The sequence below is a fragment of the Pelodiscus sinensis genome, chromosome 32 (genome assembly GCF_052426305.1).
Source record: "Pelodiscus sinensis isolate ZL-2025 chromosome 32, ASM5242630v1, whole genome shotgun sequence".
In the NCBI taxonomy this organism is placed as follows: domain Eukaryota; kingdom Metazoa; phylum Chordata; order Testudines; family Trionychidae; genus Pelodiscus; species Pelodiscus sinensis.
The window spans coordinates 5,401,842-5,417,236 of NC_143083.1; the positions used below are offsets into that span (position 1 = coordinate 5,401,842).

The 15,395-nt window shown below is 47.1% G+C and overlaps 1 protein-coding gene across 1 annotated transcript in view; it reads left to right on the forward strand.

Annotated features, from left to right (window-relative positions):
• Positions 1–1,637: 1,637 nt before the first annotated feature.
• The window catches only part of LMNB2 (lamin B2), a 50,525-nt gene continuing 36,767 nt past the window's right edge, over positions 1,638–15,395 (forward strand). Inside the window, exon 1 of the mRNA XM_075903162.2 lies at positions 1,638–1,912. Coding sequence (XP_075759277.2) covers positions 1,715–1,912 — 198 coding nt within the window. The 5' untranslated portion in view covers positions 1,638–1,714. The remainder of the gene's footprint in view (positions 1,913–15,395) is intronic.

A 15,395-nucleotide genomic window follows, 5' to 3' on the forward strand; every position in this document is an offset into this window, starting at 1 on the left:
AGCAGAAGCCAGAGCTCCACTGTCCTTGGGAAAGTGGGGAACTCACTGGCTGCCTGCTCCTTCAGGGCTTGTGGCTCCAGGGGAGGGCAGAGTCCAACTGCTTCTTGCAGACACTGGGAAAGACCCGCTTCTCTGTTCCCATCCCCCACTCACCAACCAGGAAGCTTTGGCCACAAGAAAAGCTCTTGGTTGCTGCATGTGGCCACGGTGGCTGCTTTTGAGAAACATCTGAGACCCGAGTGCAACTCCCTGCTTCGCCGCAGACTTCCTGTGTGACATTGGGTGAGTCATGTAGCATCACTGTGTTTCAGAGCACTGCACTTCTCCACCTGGGTGTTGTGAGGATAACCATGTTTGAGACTATGAGCTGCACAGATACACAGTGAGGGGGACAGCTACGTACAGCTAAGGGTCAGTAGATATTACATTGGGCAAAAACTACCCTAAAAGAATAGTGATAGAAATGTAGCCGTGTTAGTCTGGTGTATATGAAACAAAAAACAGGACGATGTACCACTTTAAAGACTAACAAGATGGTTTATTAGGCGATGAGCTTTTGTGGGCCAGACCCACTTCCTCAGATCAAATAGTGGAAGAAAATTGGCACAGCCGTATATACCAAAGGATACAATTTAAAAAAATGAACACATATGAAAAGGACAAATCAAATTTCAGAACAGAAAGGGGATGGGGGGGGGGGGGGAAATGTCTGTGAGCTAATGATATTAGAGGTGATAATTGGGTAAGGTATCTTTGTAATGGGTAAGGTAATTAATGTATTTGTTAAGACCTAGGTGTAAAGTGTCAATTTAAGCATGAATGATAGTTCAGAAGATTCTCTTTCAAGTCTGGTGTTAAAATGTCTTTGAAGCAGGATGCAGGTAATCAAGTCATTGATTAAAAGAATGTTAGACTTGCACTGTCAGGCACGAATTTTTAAATGCACAAACTGAAAAACACAGAAATTTCACCATCTCATTCCATCAGTCATATTGATTCCCAGAAAGGATGCTACCGAGGTTGGAAATGTTAGATTTACAGCACAGATCTCAATCCCTTGAGCTCACTGAGGTTAGGTCTACCCAGCAGGCAGGAGCTGAAATAAGCCACGCAACTTCAGCTACGTCAACTGCGCAGTTGAGTCGAAATAGCTTAATTGGGATTTTGGTGCAGTCTACACAGCAGGCTGTCAAAGTAGGAACCCTCTTCCCTCGACTTCTTTTACTCCTCGTAAAATGAGGGGTACAGGCGTAGAAGGAGGAAGTCCTCCAGTTCGATGTTGTTTCGATATAACGGCTGTGCAGACGGGCCCTGAGGAACTAGCAGCTGCAGTAGGTTGTTGTCCTCTTTGTGGACAGGAATGTAGGTCGGGGGGGGGGGGGCAGCCAGGCTGGCCTAGCTGGGGGGCATTGAGTGGGGGGGAGCTGGGCAGGTGCTGAGCCAGGAGGCTGAGCGGTGGCCTGGGCCTGGGGCAGCCCAGGGCGCCATGAAATCGGGGGCAGGCTGGGGCCTGGGGATACAAAATGGAGGCGAGCGCGGACTACAGCCCCCAGCATGCCCTGCGGCGGGGCTGCCCGCCATCTTCGGCTCCGCCTGCGCGGCGACTCCATTTCCCAGCGGGCGCCGCGCGCGCGCCCTGGAGGCGGCGCCCCCGCCATCTTGCCGCGCCCTCCCTGCCGCGCGCGGTGCGGCCGGATTGAATGAGCCCGCCGCCATGTCGGGCACCCCGAGCCGCGCCGCCGGCGGGACCCCGCTCTCGCCCGCCCGCCTCTCGCGCCTGCAGGAGAAGGAGGAGCTGCGGCAGCTCAACGACCGCCTGGCGCACTACATCGACCGCGTGCGCGCGCTGGAGCTCGAGAACGACCGGCTGCTGCTCAAGATCTCCGAGAAGGAGGAGGTCACCACCCGCGAGGTAGCGCCGCGCCAGGGGGGCGGGGCGGTCCGGGGGGTCCCCCCAGTGAGTGGGTAGAGGGGGGGGCGGCCCAGGGGGTCCCCCCAGTGAGTGGGTGGGGGGGGCGGGGCGGTCCATGGGGGTCCCCCCAGTGAGTGGGTGGGGGGGGCGGGGCGGTCCATGGGGGTCCCCCCAGTGAGTGGGTGGGGGGGGCGGGGCGGTCCATGGGGGTCCCCCCAGTGGGTGCTGGGGGGGTAGAGAGGGGCGGGGCGGTCCAGGGGGTCCCCCCAGTGAGTGGGTAGAGAGGGGCGGGGCGGTCCATGGGGGGTCCCCCCAGTGGGTGCCGGGGGGTAGAGAGGGGCGGGGTGGTGCATGGGGGTCCCCCCAGTAGGGGAGGGGAGGGCTGGGGTAAGGCTGCTTGTTGGGGAACCTTGCAAAGCGGCCACTGGGCCGGTAGCACTTGCCCGAGCAGAGATGGGGCCGTGCGGGCAAAACCCCCATCCGAGTCCCCGAGCTCTGGATGCTCAGAACGAAAATAAATGGGGGGGGGGGGAGAAGGGGCAAAGGGGGGGATGGACCAGAGGAGGCAGTGTGTATGAAAATACCAAGGGGAAAGCCGAGCTGGAATGTAACGGGGAAAACAAACAGTCTCCAAGCACCTATGGACCGGACAGTCGAAAGGCCAGCTCGGGGCTCCTGTGCCGTGTGTCCACTGAGCTCATCAGCGAGCTAGAAGGAAGGACCTTCGGGGTCTTTCGAACACTTGATGGCAAATTACAGCTGTCAGGATTTGGGCTCTCGTTGTTCATGGACATGTGAGTGATCTCCCTAGGGAAGATGTTTGTTTGCAGAAGCGTCCCTAGAGCTGCTTGTCCGAGGTGCTGGGGTATGGTGATAATAGGTGTAAATACAAGAACCTAGCTAGATGGGTGAAGAATTGCAAAGTAATTTTGAGTGTGTACCTAGGTATTAGTGTGGTATAATCATTAATACTTCGAGGAAAAGTGTGTATGTTTTAATACCCAGGTCAGATGCACGTCTGAAGTGGCTGGGTTTGTTCATCTTTACCATAGTTACTTCTGAATTCTGTCACTTGTTCTTACATAAGGTGATCTTGGCAGTTAATGCTTGTCAGCTAATGCTTGTCAGTTGCTCCCATTTTTGTGGATTTAGGTAATCCCACTAAGAAATCAATCTCATAGATACAGACCAGTGCTCACTATCCAGTAGATCAGTATCTACTGGTACTACTTGGAACCTTTGACAGGTGATCCTGACAAGTTTGTCTGGGAGGCTATCAGAAGTGCTGGCACTTCAGCTGCCCCTCTCAGCACTGCTGTGCTGCTCCTGCCCTCTACCTTGGAGATATCCCCCACCTCCTGCTTGTTGTGCAGGGCACGGGAAGAGGAAGGTTTTTTTTTCTGATGTCAGGGTGCTCCTCTCTGTACCCCATCTCCACAAAGCAGAGAAGGGCAGGGATGTAGAGAGTTTGTTGGCTGCTTTTGGGAGTGGTGCAGGACCAAGGCTGGGATGAGCCTGTCTTAGCCTCCTGCACAACCACCCAGAAGCCACCTGTGGTAAGTGGTGCCCAGCTGGAGCCTGCATTCCAAGCCCTGGCCTCAGTCCGGAATCCCTCCTGCACCCCAAACCGCTTCCCCCAGCCTGAAAAAAGTGAGTAAAGATGGAGGAGGGAGTGAGCAGGGGCAGGGCCTTGGAGAAAGGGTGGGAAGGAGGGTGGGGCAAGGGTGTTTGGGTTTGAGAGAGATCCTGGATTGCACTTAAATTCAAAAAGTGATCTCATGCTTAAAAAGGTTGGAGCCACTGATATAGACATACTGTTTTGCTGTAATTAACTTCCAAGGTGGCCTTCATTGTACATCATTGTGTTTTCATGTTGCATTCGGAATGACAGGAAAATACTGTTTGCCTGTCAAGGAGTACTTAACTTTTTTTTTTTTTTTTTTTTTTTTTTTTTTGCAAAGGAGCAAATCACATTTAGGGTAAATGAATACACGTGAATGGCTTTTGAAAGGAGCTGAGTATTGGACTTTATAGTTAGTCACATATTTACTTTGCTGTACAATGTAGTTTGGATATGCAATAGTTTGGAAGGATGCATTTTAGTATATTTGGGTGGCATGCAGGTTAAATGACACTTGAACGAGGATAGATATTTTACCTGCTATTGTACATGCATAGAACCCACATTGTAACAGTACTAAGAAATAAAAATGTTTAAACTTTTGTGAGAGGCTGTCAACACAGGTATTGATGCCAAGAATGACTAAAGGACTTGGTCTCTTAAAACTCCTTTTTTTTCCTTCTTTATTTTAATGCTTGGTATTGACTTGTGGAAAAATGAGATTGTTCCTGGATTAATGTAGTAAGTTATGTATGAGGAGAATTTTGTTTGAATAGCAAGTCTACTGAAGAACTAAACTAAGTTCAAGAACTCTATTGTTTTGTTTACTGTTGTGCAAAAAGGTTAGTTTCATAGTACTAGTAATCGTGTAACACGTATTTTGAACCAGTTATAGGTGTTTATAAATATTAAACTTCTGTAGTGTACCTTTTCCTGCTTAGAATAATGCATTCGAAATACATTCATCGTATTTAATAGGAAGTCCTGAAGGGAAACATTTTTCAGTGCTTGAATGTATTTTAAGGCTTTTCACCTCTTGAAGACTGGTGAATAGTCATTGTTCGAGTAGTAAAGAGGCAGTTTTTTTTCTTTTACAGTCTTGCAGTAATTCCATATGCAGTATTTTGACACCTGCTGATGCTCCCCCAAGCTTTAAACCAGGCTTGGCAAGTTATGGCCAGTGGGCCGGATCTAGCCCACCAAGCCTTTGGATCCACCTTGCCGGGACTCCCTGTCTGTTGCAGCCCCAGGCCACTCAAAGTGTCTGTCTGCTTGATATGCCTGTCGGCTGCAGGGGAGAAACTTTCCACCTTAGTGCAATCATCACAGCTCCCATTGGCCAGTTCTTCCCCGCCACACGGCATATTGAGGCACATGGAGCAGCCCGCCATGGGCAGCGGCAAGCAGAGAGCCAGCGAAGTGCTCAGGTGCCATTATTACCTGCTTAATCAGGGATTCACCAGCAGGGCGTTGTAAACAGGAACTTAACAATTCATCTGAAGGACAGTTGGGCGCTCACACATGCAACGAAACTGTCTGCCCATGTGACCCAGCAAGGATTTTTCCAATACACAAGAGTTAGAGATGTAAGGGCTCACCTAGACTACACGGAAGATTCAGAAGCGGATATGCAAATTCCACGAGAATTTGCATATCTTCTTCCGATCTCACTTTCAAAAGCAGAGCTTCAAAAGTGAAAGTAATCAAGATGTGTTTTTTTTCAACACCCCCTTTTTCAAAAAGCTGCGTAAACCTCATTTTTTTGAGGAAAAGTGGCTTTTCAAAAAAGGGGGGGGTTGCTGAACCCCCCCGTCTTGATTACGTTCACAGCCCTGCTTTCGAAAGTGAAATCGGAAGATATGCAAATTCCCACGGAATTTGCATATCTTTCGAATCTTCCGCGTAGTCTAGGTGAGCCCTAAGTGACTAGTCAACAAGTGACTCAACTAGTCCCCCTTCCCCGTTGCCTCTCTCACAGAGAGGCAGCAAGGGGGGAAAAGAACTGGAACTGGTGCTGAGGAGAGCAGGCTTAACCCCCCCCCCCTTCCCAGCACCATATCCGCGGGGGACAAGGGAGGCAGAGGTGTAGTGGGGGACTGCACGTGAGCTGGGAATCAGCTGTCCTAGCTCACACCTGGTTCCCCTTGCTGCACTTTAGCTTTTTAAATGTATTAAGAGCAACCAGGTTCTCCTCCCCGCCCCCTCCCCCCCAATCCCTTCCTACTAGTCAATCAGCTTGATTAAATGCCATTTAGCATCCCTAACAAGAGTTGAAGTATAATAAGGTGGGGGGGGGGAGTCTCTAGCCTCCTTATTTCACTCTTCAGATACTGATGTTATGAGCAGTCAGGGATGCTGAAATACTTAGCCTATACACAATGTGCTGCAAGTGGTGCATGACTAGGATTAATCACTGAATTTGGATCAGTGCTCGGATCATTAATTTTCTGGTCTAGCATGTGATGTGAATGCTGAGACAACCCCCAAACACTGAAGTAAGGGAGGTGGTCCCAGGCTGAAAGGAAATCCACCAATGAATTGAGAGATGCTGTAACATCTAGTATGTGAGAGTGCTTGCTTCAAGAAATCTTATTTAGCATCTTAAAGTTTAGGAATTAGCTTGTGTTTTTTTCTTGTAACCAATGTTAATAAACTGAGTAAAGTATTTGAAAACTTCCACTTGAGATGACAAGGCTAATGTACATTCTTTACCCATTGCTGGAGTGATAAGCTGAGTTTGTATGGTGCAGTGGACTACTGAATGGTACAAGATGCATATTTCTGGACAGCAAGGCTGGGAATGAGGGATATATGGGTGTTATCCTGTATGTGATACATTGATGGCTGGGTATAGCATTCATGTGTTCAGCTGGGAGTGACTGTGCTTACTGGAGGCCGAGAATGAGTGGTGTGTTTGTTATTCCCTAGCAGTGTGAAAGGTATCCTAGGCTGGCGAGCTTAGGGGACTCTGCAGTTCAGGTTGCACCTTGAGGAATGTCACCGCAAGAAATCAAAGAATACAGTGAGCCCTCGCTACTTCGCGGTTCGACCATCGCGGATTCACGACTTCGCGGACTTTTTTCAAAGCCTCGGGGGAAGCCGGCGGGGGGGCATCCCAGGCGCGCCTGGGCTGCTCCCCCGCCGGAGCCCCTCCGCGGCTTTCAAAGCCTTGGGGGAAGCCGGCGGGGGGGCATCCCAGGCGCGCCTGGGCTGCTCCCCCGCCGGAGCCCCTCCGCGGCTTTCAAAGCCTCGGGGGAAGCCGGCGGGGGGGCATCCCAGGCGCGCCTGGGCTGCTCCCCCGCCGGAGCCCCTCCGCAGCTTTCAAAGCCTCGGGGGAAGCCGGCGGGGGGGCATCCCAGGCGCGCCTGGGCTGCTCCCCCGCCGGAGCCCCTCCGCGGCTTTCAAAGCCTACTTCACGGATTTTCAGCTATCGCGGTCGGGTTTGGAACCTATCTACCGCGATAAACGAGGGTTCACTGTATGTAAAGAATATGTGCTATCTCCTACAATACACAGAGAAACCACTACAATCACTGTGCACATTGACAAGCTTATATTCCTAGATAAACCACCTGATATGCAGTGGCCTCAGCCAGCTCTGCAGAATGCATAGGATCCTGCTGAATTTGTGGGTAACATTAATAGTCACCACACAGTGGGGCTATGCAAACAACATTGCACGTGAAGAACTGACAGACTGGGGTGTTGGCAAAGGATGTGCTCCTCCTTTTTGATGTTGCTTTGTTCTGCCATGTGCTAACCTGAGGTTCACCTCTAAAGATGATGCAGGTGTACACATGCCTGTGTTGTGGATCATCCTTAATGACTTTCTGAACAGCCAGTACACAACAGTACTGCCCTTTATTGGCACTCTAATCCCAGTTCTCTGTTCAAAACCAGCATTAAATTGGAACTTTAAAAATGCAGACTGGATTACAATGACTGCGGACAATAGTCTCCCACATCCCCCTCCGATGTCAAAGGATTTTGACCATTCTACTGCAATCCTAATCTCTGTCGCAAAGAACATGTTTCTTGCTGAGTTACAAGGAGCTCTTGGCTCGTCCACCAGTACAACGTATAGAGCTTCAGAAACAGGAGAAGCCCTCCTGGTGTGAATGCAAGCAGCAAGACAGAAATCATGGTTGAATGTGTAGATGGTCTAAACTTCACATACTAGAGCTCACATGCTTGAACTTTCTGAAACTGCTGAAGACTGCAGATCCCACACGCGCTGCAAGTGAATACCAGTGCTAGGACTGCTTAGCTTTTATGGATGCCAAAATAGCTAGTAGACAAACAGCATCACAGACAAGTCCAGCATCACCTTGGGCAGGTGACAGCTACGTGCATTCCAGTCTCCAAAGGACCATTTACAGGTGAAGGGATAGATGCAGCCATTGCAGCTTCAAAATTGGGAAAAGCAGCAGGAAAAGATACATCCTGAGTCCTATGTAATTTGGGTTTGCTGGTATGAAACTATATAAAGCAGTTTTTCACCAACATCCTGCAGTACAGTGAAATCTCTGATGCATGGGGGAGAACCCCCAGTCACTGCACTTCTCAAGCCTGGAAAACCTGCAGCTCACCCTTCTTGAGTGCACAGTGTGGAAGTGTGTGATTGGGAACTGCATTGGTCCCACTGTGGATGCCATTCTACTCAAGGAGCAAGCTAGTTTTTGAATACACATGTGGCTGTGACCAGGTCCTGACCCTCACTACAAACTTTGAGGCTGGATTCCAATGAAAACTCAGAACAGTACAGCTTTTATTGATGGGCTGGTGACGCATGACAAGGTGGAATCACAGAACCATAGAGCTGGAAGAGAATTCAGAAGGTCATCAAGTCCAGCCCCCTGCTCTAGGCAGGACCAATCCCAACTAAATCAACCCAGCCAGGGCTTTGTCAAGCCGAGACTTAAACACCTCTAGGGATGGAGACTCCACTACTTCCCTAGGTAACCCATTCCAGTGCTTCACCACTCTCCTAGTGAAATAGTTTTTCCTAAGATTTTCCTTCAGAACCTCTCCCACCACAGCTTGAGACCATTGCTCCTTGTTCTGCCATCTGTCACTACTGAGAACAGCCTCTCTCCATCCTCTTTGGAACCTCGCTTCAGGAAGTTGAAGGCTGCTGTCAAATCCCCCCTCACTCGTCGCTTCTGCAGACTAAACAGACCCAACTCCCTCAGCCTCTCCTTGAAGGTCATATGTTCCAGCCCCCTAATCATTTTGGTTGCCCTCCGCTGGACCCTCTCCAATGTGTCCACATCTTTTTTGTAGTGGGGGGCCCAGAACTGGACACAATACTCCAGATGAGGCCTCCCGAGAGCTGAATAAAGGGGAATAACAACATCTCTGGATCTGCTGGCAATGCTCCTCTTAATGCAACCTAATATGCTATTAGCCTTCTTGGCTACAAGGGCTCACTGTTGACTCATATCCAGCTTCTCATCCACTGTAACCCCCAGGTCCTTTTCTGCAGAACTACTACTTTAGCTGGTTGGTCCCCAGCCTGTAACAATTAAAAAAACATTAATGGAGATTGCCTGTCTCCTAGAACTGGAAGGAACCTTGAAGGTCATCGAATCCAGACCCCTGCCTTCACAGCAGGACCAAGTACCATCCCTGACAAACTTTTGCCCCAAATCCCTAAATGGCCTCCACAAGGATTGAACGTGCAACCCTGGGTTTAGCAGGCCAAGGCTCAAACCATTGAGCTATCCCTCCCTCCCAATGCTTGGGATTCTTCTGTCCCAAGTGCAGGACTCTGCTCTTGTCCTTGTTGAACCTCATCAGATTTCTTGTGGCCCAGTCCTCCAATTTGTCTAAGTCACTCTGGACCCTATCTCTGCCCTAAAGCATATCTACCTCTCCCCCTAGTTTAGTGTCATCTGCGAACTTGCTGGGGGTGCACTCCATCCCCTCATCCAGGTCATTAATAAAGACATTGAACAAAACCAGTCCTAGAACCAAACCTTGGGGTACTCCGCTAGAAACCGATCACCATCCTGACATCGAGCCGTTGATCACTACCAGCTGGACCCAGCCTTCTAGCCATCTTTCTATCCATCTTACCGTCCATTTATCCAATCCACATTCCCTTAACTTGCTGGCAAGAATATTGTGGGAGACCATATCAAAAGCCTTGCTAAAGTCAAGGTATATCACATCCACTGACTTTCCCATATCCACAGAGCCAGTTACCTCATCATAAGCTAATCAGATTGGTCAGGCACGACTTGCCCTTTGTGAATCCATGCTGACTATTCCTGATCACTTTCCTCTCTTCCAAGTGCATCAAAATGGATTCCTTAAGGATCCCTTCCATGATTTTTTTCTAGGAACTGAGGTAAGACGGAACAGTCTATAGTTCCCTGGATTGTCCTTCTTGCCTTTTTTGAAGATGGGCACTACATTTGCCTTTTTCCAATCATCCGGGATCTCTTCCGATCTCCACGACTTTTCAAAGATAATGGCCAAAGACTCCTCAGTGACATTTGCCAACTCCCTCAGTACCCTCGGATGCATTAAGTCCGGACCCATGGATTTGTGTACGTTTAGCTTTTCTAAATAGTTCAAACAAGCAAATTATGAACGTGGATAATGGGCTACCACAAGTTTCTGTACTCACTCCCACACACTTCAATGCACAGAAGGGATATGTATGAAATGATGGTACAGAATTTTGCTTATACTGATGGTGTGGGCCTTGCAACAACTCAAGCCTCTTGCTTTAAAGAACTGTCTCTTACATCTGACTTTAAGATTATGGAAAAGTACTTTCAAAAGTGGCATGTTGATCTTTCTTGAGGTGATCATGAAAGAAGCCTCTGGTAGGAGTGGGCAGTAATTTTTGATGGGGGAGACTCTCCTGAGAATTTGATGAGTTGTCAAGAGGTGCACTTTTCTAAGATATAAATGGAGGGGGTGTAGACTCTGGGATGGAGGGTGAATGCAAAAGGAGCTTGGTGCAGGAGGGTGAGTGGAATCTGGGAGGTGATTTGAGTGCAGGAGTAGATTCTGACTTGGAGAGATGTTGGAGGGAGTGCAGGGTCTGGGAGTGAGTTGTGACTAATGTTAATGTTCTCTAAGTTGTGGGGCTTGTGTGGCTCAGGAGAGACTGAAATGCTGCCCAGCTGATTAGCAGAGTACTTGTAGCTATCTTGGTGGGGGCCATGGGGAGGGGAAGAGGGCTCTGCAAGCTGCCTGCACTTGCAGGCATGGCTTAGGCAGCTCCTATTGGCCGGTTTCTAACCAGTGGGAGTTGAGGCTTGTACTAGGGGCAGGAGCAGCTTGGGGAGACTCCTGTCCCAAGGGGTGTGTGCACATGCTGGCCCCAGCAGCAGGATGCTTTGAGTGACATGCTGGGGCATGGCAGGTAGGGAGCCTGCCTCTGGGCCTGCTGGGTTGCAGGACATTGGCAGTCCAGAGGGTCATGGCTGGCTGCATCTGAATATTTGATGAGCCCGATCCAGCCAATGGGCCATATTTAGCCCGCTCCTGCTCTAACGTGAAAGCTTGCATCAGCATGATTCAGTTAACTGGAACCACTTGGGAGTTAACAGGCCTATTGCAGAGATTGCACTCATGGACAGTTTGTATCTAGGCAGCTGAATCAGATGAGGGAATCTTCATGGGAACTTAAAATCAGCACTTCTGTTACATTGAATCTTCAGCCAATACAGAAAGTTGTATGCCATCTGTGAAGACATAGCCACAGCATGAGAATTTACACACACTGAGGACTACCCAGGCCTTTCCATCTGGCAGGTTATGGGTAACCTACTCCAATAATGCCTGATATCACACCCCCCCCCCCACCCTACACACACACACACACACACTCCTTGTGGACCATATGTGACTACTTCATGTCTCTGGATCTAACCAGGGAATGGGAGAGTGTGTGGACCTAATCTGACACAATAATCTCGGGATACAAAATTATATAGGAATGATAGACTAGGTTTTGAAAGAAAGCATAGTCAAATGCAGTAAAAATCAAACTGTCATACAATCCAGATATGATTAGAAGATCCATGTTTGAAGTCTGAATATACTGTTGGCCACTTGAGCAGGATGGTGATTGTGGAAAATTAGAGACTATAAAAATAGAAAACTCATCTGAAATTCCCCATTCTCAGGATTGGATGCAGAGAGAAAATTTTCAGACACCATTAATGATGTAGCTTCAGAGCAACTAGTCCTGGAACCTTTCAGGGACAGAATTCTTGATTTAGTCCTAAATGGTTCACAGAATCCTGGTCCAATGGGTGAAAGCAACTGACCCACAAAGTAATTGAGACCATAATATATTTAAATGTAAATCTCTGTGTAAGTAAAATTACCAAAGTAGCCCACCACACTAGCATTAAACTTCAGAAAGGGGAGCTGCACAAAAATGAAGAAGCTAGTTAAATGGAAGTTATGCCTGTAAGCCTCATGAAATCTTCTTACCATAGTAGAGGCTCACGTTAAATGTATATACCAAATTTAAAGAAAAGCATGAGGACCCAAAAGGTGCCATCCAGGGCCGCATTATGACTTTCATGGGCCCTAGGCGCTTTTGCCTTCGTGGGCCCCTTCCTCCATAAAAATTATTTTTAATATTTTTTTTATATAACTTTAAATACTTCAACATTTTTTTTTCTGATTTAGGCAAAATTTAATAGATTTTCATGGGCCCTAGAAGTTTCATTTTTTTCTGACGTGAGAAAAAAATTAAAACATTTTCTTCGACCCTAAAAGTTCATTTTTTCTTCTGATTTTAAAAGAAATTAAAATATTTTTGTGGGCCCCTAAAAGTATCATGGGCCCTAGGCACTGTGCCTAATGGATAAGTCGGCCCTGGTGCCGCCACCTCCATACAAAGTAAAGGAAGAAAAGGCAGAAAGACTCCTATTGAATCCCACTGAGGACTCAGATTTTTAATATCAGAATGGACTAACCATGTGGCCATCAGTAGGCTTTCCTGAAGCCCTGCCAGCCTCCTGGGTGTCACTGGCAAAGCAATGGTCCCTCCCTGCAGTACTCAGGGGTTCCAACCTCATAATTCAGCCTCTCCCCAGCTTCAGAGGCAGGCTTTAGTGTCTCCTTCCCCCCAGTTTCCACCTTGAGGCTCTGGCTATGGGCAGGTTTATTGAAGTCCTCAAATCATGACTTAAAGGCCTTAAGTTGCAGAGAATCCACCATTTACATTAGATAAAACCTGCAAGTGACCTATGCTGCAGAGGATGGTGAAAACCCACTACAGTCTCTGCCAATCTGACCCAGGGGAAAATTCCTTCCTAACACTCAAGTATTGTGGCCAGTTAAATCCTGAACATGTGAGGAAACTATAAAGGAGTATAACCTTTGGCAAGTCAAGTGTAAAAGTACAATTAGGTAAACCAAAAGAGAATCTGAAGAGCCGCTAATAGAAGATTTAAATTTACAGGGGAAAAAATTAGTCAAACGCAGAGCCTTTGACCATCAATGTGGTAAAGGAGCACTAAAGGAACACACGGGAATCTAAAAGAATTTTTTGCATTGATCTTTACTGCAGAGAATGAGGGCGATTACCAAACCCGAGCCATTCTTTTTAGGTATAAAATCTGAGTAACTGTACTAGGGTGAGGTGCCAGTAGAGATGATATTGGAGTAAATAAATAGAGTAATAAGTCAGTAGGACCAGATGGTATTTGTCTAAGCGTTCTGAAGGAACTGAAATATAAAATTGGGTAATTACTAAGTGAGGTATTTAACTTACCACTTAAATCCAGTTTCTGTACCAGAAGACAAAGTGCCAGAGGTAATCCTGGCAATGACATACTGGTAAACCTACATTTAGTACCAAAAAAATTGTTTGAAACGATAATCAAATATAGAAATCTCAAACACATAGACTAACGTGTTTTATTGGAGAAGAGTCACCATGTCTTTTTGCAAAGGTAAATCATACCTCACTAATCTATGAGAATTTTTTCAGAGGGTCATCACAAAGGTGATGCAGTGGATATAATGTACTTGGACTTTTAGAAAGCTTTTGACACAGTCCCTCACCAAAGGCTGTTGAGGAAACTAAGATGGCAAAGCATAAGAGAGAAGGTCCTCTGGCTCAGCAGCTAGTTAAATGATGAGATCCAAAGGGTAGGAATAAATGGTCAGTTTTCAGTGTGGAGAGAGAGAGGAATATGGAAAAGGGGGTAAGTAGAGAAGTGGAAAAATTTTCAAGATGATACAAAACTACTCAAAATAGTTAAGTCAAAAGCAGACTGGAGTTACAAAGGGGATCTCTCAAAACTGGGTGAGCCGGCAACAAAATGACATAAAATTCAGTGTTCATAAATGTAAAATAATGCACATCTTAAAACACACATGCAAAATGAGGGGATCTGAATTAGCTGGCCTGGAGCACCCATGGAGTTGGCACCTATGTTAGGAACCATTAGGAAAGAGATGGATAAGACAAAATATCATAATGCCACTATTAAGGATGTAAAAAGGGTTAGGAAAAATGTGTGTAACCAATTAAAATGCAGGACAATGTAGCACTTTAAAGACTAACAAGATGGTTTATTAGATGATGAGCTTTCGTGGGCCAGACCCACTTCCTCAGATCAAATAATGGAAGAAAACAGTCACAACCATATATACCAAAGGATACAATTTAAAAAAATGAACACACATGAAAATTTTTTTAAATTGTATCCTTTGGTATATATGGTTGTGACTGTTTTCTTCCATTATTTGATCTGAGGAAGTGGGTCTGGCCCACGAAAGCTCATCATCTAATAAACCATCTTGTTAGTCTTTAAAGTGCTACATTGTCCTGCATTTTGCTTCAGCTACCCCAGACTAACACGGCTACATCTCTACCACCAATTAAAATGTAATCAGTTACACAGTTAAATGCCAGTATATTTTTGCCTTGTGGTTTGCCGGCCAGTGCCAGCACCGTGGGAGTTTAACCGATAACCAGAACTGATAAGCATTAGTTTATTGGTTAACCAGTTAAACTGTTACATCCCTAGCTCCTATATAAATCCATGGAATGCCCACATCTTGAATATTGCATGTGATTCTGATCACTATCTCAAAAAAGAATATGCAATATAATCTTAGTTAACGGGCATCTTGGGAATGGTTAATTACTCAGCAGTATTTGTGTGATGGATTGCCCCTCTTTCTGGGATGGCACCTGATGTGCAAGGATCCCACCGAACCCCCTATTCCACCAGCCTTAGTGCCCTCAAGTGTGTCCTTGCTGCGCCAGCCCTTAAGCCTTTTCCAGCACACATACAGGTGGAGTCATGTCCAGCTGCAAAAGAACACAGACCCTGACTTCAGCTCTGTGTGGGAAGACTTAACTTGGGGGGTTGCCCAGAATTCAGTTGTACACCACCTCTGGGTGCATGCCCAAAATTGTGTTATCTTGGATGGCACTGAAAACTGTAAGCTCATGGAATTTGCTTTCTTCCTCAGCATGGAGGAAGATAATGCACAGCTTTCAGAGCTTTTTGCCCCCTTCTCCCCCATTATGAATTGCACGATCTGGGTTTTAGAAAACAAAACATCTACAAAAGATAGATTTTAAGAGACTCTAAGGACTAATAATAAACATGCATATGAATACACTATTGAGACTGGCTACAAGTAGTAATTTTCTCACCCTAAATGAGATCTTTTTCTAGCCTGGGTCCAGTCCTTTGCTCAGTTCAGTGTTAGATGTTTCCAGCAGTCATTTTGGGTGGGGATTCTGTAAAGAGAAAACCAGCCTTGATTATTTCACTCCCCAACCTTAAGGGAATACGGCAGGAATCCTTTGTTTCCCAGTTAGATCCTCCTGCCTCCTAGTGGAAAAACACCAGCAGTTCAAGC